The sequence below is a fragment of the Merops nubicus genome, unplaced genomic scaffold, assembly GCF_000691845.1.
Source record: "Merops nubicus isolate BGI_N331 unplaced genomic scaffold, ASM69184v1 scaffold18014, whole genome shotgun sequence".
Taxonomy (NCBI): Eukaryota; Metazoa; Chordata; class Aves; order Coraciiformes; family Meropidae; genus Merops; species Merops nubicus.
This window is the reverse complement of record NW_008605075.1, coordinates 40,389-46,388: the sequence shown is the minus strand read 5'-3', so window position 1 is coordinate 46,388 and position 6,000 is coordinate 40,389. Positions and strand designations below refer to the sequence as shown.

The window sequence follows — 6,000 nt, the reverse complement described above, 5'->3', positions numbered from 1 at the left end:
ATAACTGAATTCATTTTCTTAAGGTCAGTTGTCTTTTGTGGATATTAGGGTTTGAAGAATATTGAAAGAGAGCTGGCAGGGGAAATTTTCAGCATTTTGGGTTTTGCACATCCTCGGAATCCAGTGCTACTACATCCCCCCTCCCTCTCCCCCCGTTTCAGTCTTAATGAGAGTATCTGCTAATTAATGGGAGCCAAATTCCATTAGAGATTTTTTGCAGTCCTAGCAATTAATATCTCGGCAGTCTTACAGTGGGTAGAAATAAACCTTTACCGACACTTTTCCTACACTGTTAATTCTCCCCATTCTTTCTCAAAAAAGGCCTCCCAGAACTTAAGACAGGTTTGTAAATGTATTTTTATTATGTTGCAACAATCAAAATATGTATGTACTGCTGATTTTTCCCCCAAATATTAAATGAAAATGTAATACATTTTTTTGTCCACATTGTGTTCTTGAAAGCTTTGGAATCTGTAAAGACCCTGACATAAAGAAACTGAAGCAACCGCACAATTAGAGACTGAAAGGTGTTATAGTGCTGCACTTACATTGCAAATGAAGTCAGATGTCTGTTTAATCAAATACAGCCTCAACAGTCTCTGTTTTGTGAGTACTAGAGACAATAAACAAATATACACAGAAAGCGTCACAAACAGTAAATTGGTTATTTAAATACAACTGTATCCAACATAGCAGCTAAACACTGGACAATGTTTGAGGTCATCAGCACATCCACATGCTCTTCTAAATGACGTTTGGGGTCCTGAAATACAAAGGATGCCATGAGAGAAATGACTGCAACACGTGTCTGAAGGATTTAATTTACTTCAGGTCTGTTTGAGATGACTGTGAGCTAAGGAACACAGGCCAGTGATACTACTACATTTTCCATTCTAACAAGACCTAGCAAATGACTGAGTTTCCATGAATAAGGTTGTATTAGTCCATACTACCACTCGGATGAGGACAGGGTTAGGAAGTAAATTTCTATCCAGCATCTGAAGGGTAACCTTGACAGCTATGAGTTTTAAGGACAACACACAATGTGTGCAATTTACTGTACATCTCAATAAGGGCAGTATTTTAATCTTAGTTCTAGTATATTGCAATTTGTTTGCAGACCTTTGTAAAAATGTGTGTTCTAATCCTGTGAGGACTCAACCATGATCCAGCACAGCCTTTGAATAGTCTTGTTGATAGCAAGAAAATTAGCATATTTATGCCCATTTAAAAATTGAAAAAAAAAAAAAATGCACAATACTATATTCAGATGTTCTGAAAAATTGCATGTTAAGCCAGAGCAGCTTTCTGAATATATGCATACACACTATTACTCAACTGATGTGTGCATCTGTATAGAGTAAGATTATTTCTTGTTCAAAACCATACTCATTCACTTTTTCAGTTTAAAAAGTGAAATTACTTAATCTCCAAATACTGCAAAATTATTAGGCATATTTAAAAAATATCCCTAAACTTTATTGTGGTATTATTGTAGCATTTTTGTGTGTAAACAAATTAAAATATGAAACAATCACGTATGGGAATTTTCACTTTCTGGAAAAGAATTACTGTCAAAATCTAACGAACCCATCCACCTTTACACAAAAGTGTACTAAAAAATCTGTGTAAACTGTCCTCAACTCATTTTCAAAGATCACACAGCTCTTCAATATTCTCTCTGTTCCTAGTGAATTATGCAACCTAATAGCCCTGTTGAACAGCTGTTTATTTACAAATCTTTTTATATAAGTTGCATTAAAAAAACCCACCTGCAAATTACTTAACTGAATCATTTTGTAATTTAAAAGAAAACAATTTTATTGAGAAAAAATTTCTTTTTAAAGAACTGTATCAAAACTCTTAACTTTTCCATGTATGTGTAATGATTTAAACAACTAATGAAGCTAAAGTTGTTTGAAATGACATCATAACCTTTAAAATGCAGCCCTTCTTACATGTTTTATTTTATATATATATATGTATGTATGTGTAGGTGTGCATAAACTCCATTGTTCTGAATGCTACAGAAATACATGAGTGACTAAACAATAGGGAAGATGTGTTATGACATAGCTGCTAGAAGCTGACACTTAAGAGCAATCCACAATCCTTCACATTTTTCTACTGCTACCAGCTACTGGTTCTGCTACCTACTGATTCTTTAGGGGCACACTAGATCTCGAAGCTATTTTTTGTTTCCATTGTCCTTCTTTAATTTGAACATATCCTATTACAAAGTTGTTTTGCTCTCCTCTCCCTCAAAGCACATTTCCTCTACCTTTATGTTGAAATCAGATGTAGAAATAGCTTTCTGTTTTCTTCTATAAAGACATTATATCTTGACATTGCAAAAACATAGAATTAATTGAGTGTTTGCAGTTTAAGTCCTCAGCTGTTCTCCTCCAACAGGAATACAAAGCTTACCTGCGTACTGTGTACTGGAGCTCAGCACTGACGGTGGGGTGTGTTCATGAGCCGAGGATGGGGTGAGCTGGCTCTCACCTCATGATAATGCATAAACAACACTCCCATGTTTTTTTTTTTTTTTCTATTACTACCATTTTTTAAAAGTTCCAACAGTTTTGGCCCCTTTGAGACAGACCTGGATATCTTTATGACTCTCTTCTTGGAAAGAAGTTAAAGAAAAAAAAAAGCCAACAAAGCAGAAAAAAAAGAAAATATACCAAATCTCAATGCTGCTCCTCAGCATGTAATATGAACGCATGCAGAACCAGACTTGCAGGTAATCTGCTGATTGCTTACAGTCAAAACCTGTTCCTTACAGAACAATCTTCAATAAAAATAAATTATTTTGAGTGTTAAGAGTATCTCGCACCTAGAACTAATATCACCTACACACATAAAAAAAAATAATATTTAGAATGAACGAAGCATATCATTCCACCTCACTCTAATTCATCACACCTCACCTGCTTGCCAACATTTTTTATTGCCAGCTGTTCAGGTGTCATCTTATCTTCTTCTTCAACAGCCTGTGAAAGAAACACAGAAAAGGTCAGTGTTTCTGATTTTCATTTACTTTTTCCCCAAGCCACAAGATTCTCAAAATATAATTTTCTTTATTAAAAAAAAATAAAATCAAGCAGCAACACATTTCAGAAAGTCAAAAGGAAAGGTACTTCAGCTTTTCAGCAAACAGGTTTAATTACTAAGTGTTAGTGCAAAGGATCAAGGCAAATACTCATGAATGGTTTTATTCCCAGATATTAATAAAATTGTCTTTAATAAAAAAATAATTAAATAAGAGGTATCAATAGTAAAAGATAGTTGAAGATAGTGAAACTATTAAAGCAGAACCAAAAATAGCATTATCTACACTGTTTCACCTATTGGAGGTTCGATCTCAAATTTTTACACTGTTCAAAGTCACTTATTTTCATAAATTTTTATAATGTTCTGTTGCCTTCAAATGGTATCTTTGTAAAGTAAATCCACTAACTTAACTAGTGAATGCAACATAGAATTTTGTTTGTCAAAAAGTTTAAAAAAATAGCACTTGTTAAGAATGACTGACATGCTTACTGCTCAGAGTGCCTGTTGAGATCTAGTATTTACAAAAATCATTTCTAAGTGCAAGTGCCACTTTTAAACCAGGATAAATAATTGTGATTCCTCTTTCTTAAACCACCAATAATAATTTCTTCCTCTACAAAGTACATTGAATTTGGCTCTGGAATGTCTTCTAAATACTTTCTATTTACTGGAACAATATAGATAAATAACCTTTTTTCTGCTATACTGGTGAAGTAGTCCTTGACAGAAGGAATGAAGAATACTATCAAATGCTTGTATTTGATCTGCAGGAATCTTACATTCTCTTCCCAAAGTAAAAATACAAAACTGATATAATTATTCACATTGCAAAGGAAACCGTGTAATTAAGCACTTTGCTAATTTAGGTCAAAAGTCAGGTGGCAAAGTCTGAAGAGCTAATCGGCAACTTCACATAGAAACGATACACAGTTGATTAACAAGGCCATGAAAGCCACACTGTACCTAATTTAACCAAATACCAAGAAACTCTTTGCAGAAAACAGACGGGCCCAAAAGAGCTCCTGAAACAACTATTACAGCCTAGTCCTTTACAAGTCATTCTGAATAAAGCTTGTGTTAAACAACTTCTTGCTTCTGAAATGAAGTAATAAATTTCTTCAATTCATAAACACAGCAACATTTATGATCATTATGGGGTAGGAATACCTTGTTATAATTCTTAGCTAATTCTAACATCTCCTTCACTACTGTTTCATTGAGTTTGCAATGTTCACTGTAGTCCTGAAGTGTCAAACCTTCCATCCAACTCTTCTTATGTAAATTTAGCAACATCTGCAAGACAAAAGCTCTTTAGAACATTCATGATAAAATACACTCATAATACAATGAAGATCTCCCTGATAGAAAAACAATTCATAACAGTAAGGATGTAATTTAAAAGTATTTATCTTACAATGTTTAAATACTGGAAATACAATATCAACTACTCTGCTAGAGCAGACAATAGATTTTTGTTAATGTTTTTAAAGATAAAACTTCTTGAACCCTAAATATGAAAATGAGCCATGGAAACCAGGGTCACATTTACTCTAACAAGAATACTTTTTTTTTTTTTAATTTTTGTTGTTGGTTGAGAATGTACAATTGCATTTTAGGAGAGCTGGCAGAAAGGTGAATTATTTAGCTGCCAGATAAGGAATGGCTGAAGCTTCTGGCCTCTGACGAAACTGAAAAATATTTTAATGCTTGGATTAAATGTATGAAGTAGTTAAGGCTTCACTGATTATCCTGAACTGTAAGCAAGCAGACGCCTCAGTTGTGTGTTTGTCCTACAGAGTAAACAGCCCGAAGAACAAAATGGTGATGTAGTTTTGATGGTGACAAACAGCAAATAGAAATACCTGAAATGTTTCACTTGACAGTCTGATGCCATTCTTGAAAGTGCAAAGGAGTAGCTAGAAAGGCAATTTCCTGATTTTTATGAATAACAAAAGCATATTTTGTGGATCTTCTGCACATTTGAGGACTGAAGTATATGAAGCATATACTCTTCTTAATACAGACTGAGATAATGGATCACCAACACCATGGGTGAGGTCTGAGATATATGAACCTGCCTTATGAAAGATGTGTGGAGATAGTTGCTGGCTCACAGACTAAAGTTTCCCTAGCTTCCTCAAAGTTCTTCTCCTAGAAGCAATAGCAATAATGTATACATGTAAAGCCATTCCAGAAAATACACACTTGGAACTTCAGAAACATCTGGACTGACCACACTTGTATTTGAATGGAAACAATAACCTCTGGAAGCTTCACAGACATTTCCTGAGAGCTGGTTTTGTTGAATCAGTTGCTCTTTTCAGTAACAGTGAGGTCATGAAAGTCTGATACCATCCTAAAAAGGGTTATGCATTTCACAAAACCTTTTACCCTCCCTGATTTGCATGCATATTCTTCCATTATTCAAAATTAAGGTGTTTTATTACTTCTAGCCCTCTAAAAGGGTCAAAACTGAGAAACTTATTCTGATCATTTCATCACAAACTCCAACTCTGAGACCAATTTATAACCATAACAAGGCCATGAAAATACACAGGCATAGCTCAGGACAGAATCTGCCTTTTCAGGACTTAACTTCTGTAGATGACAAATCTTTTTCTTTTTCTTCTTTTGTGTTTATTTTCCTGGTTGAGACTGTGAACCTAGATTTTACTTGTCACTGAGGAAGTTTGATACAACAGGCTTCAAAGATGATTTGGAGTTTGGAGCCTCTCTCTTATGAGGAGAGGCTAAGAGACCTGGGGCTGTTTAGTCTGAAAAAGAGTAGACTAAGAGGGGATCTTATCAAGGCTTGTAAATATCTAAAGGGTGGGTGCCAGCTCTTCTCAGTAGTGCCCAGTGACAGGACAATGAACAACAGGCACAAACTAGAATACAGGAGCTTCTATCTGAACACAATGGAAAACTATTTCCTATGAGGGT

General features: G+C 34.8%; 1 protein-coding gene across 1 annotated transcript in view; it reads right to left on the bottom strand.

Moving 5' to 3' along the window:
- Positions 1–339: 339 nt before the first annotated feature.
- The window catches only part of PSMD14 (proteasome (prosome, macropain) 26S subunit, non-ATPase, 14), a 43,199-nt gene continuing 37,538 nt past the window's right edge, over positions 340–6,000 (bottom strand). Inside the window, exons 10-12 of the mRNA XM_008939238.1 lie at positions 4,225–4,350; positions 2,934–2,996; positions 340–763 (exon numbers count right to left, since the gene is read on the bottom strand). Coding sequence (XP_008937486.1) covers positions 665–763; positions 2,934–2,996; positions 4,225–4,350 — 288 coding nt within the window. The 3' untranslated portion in view covers positions 340–664. The remainder of the gene's footprint in view (positions 764–2,933; positions 2,997–4,224; positions 4,351–6,000) is intronic.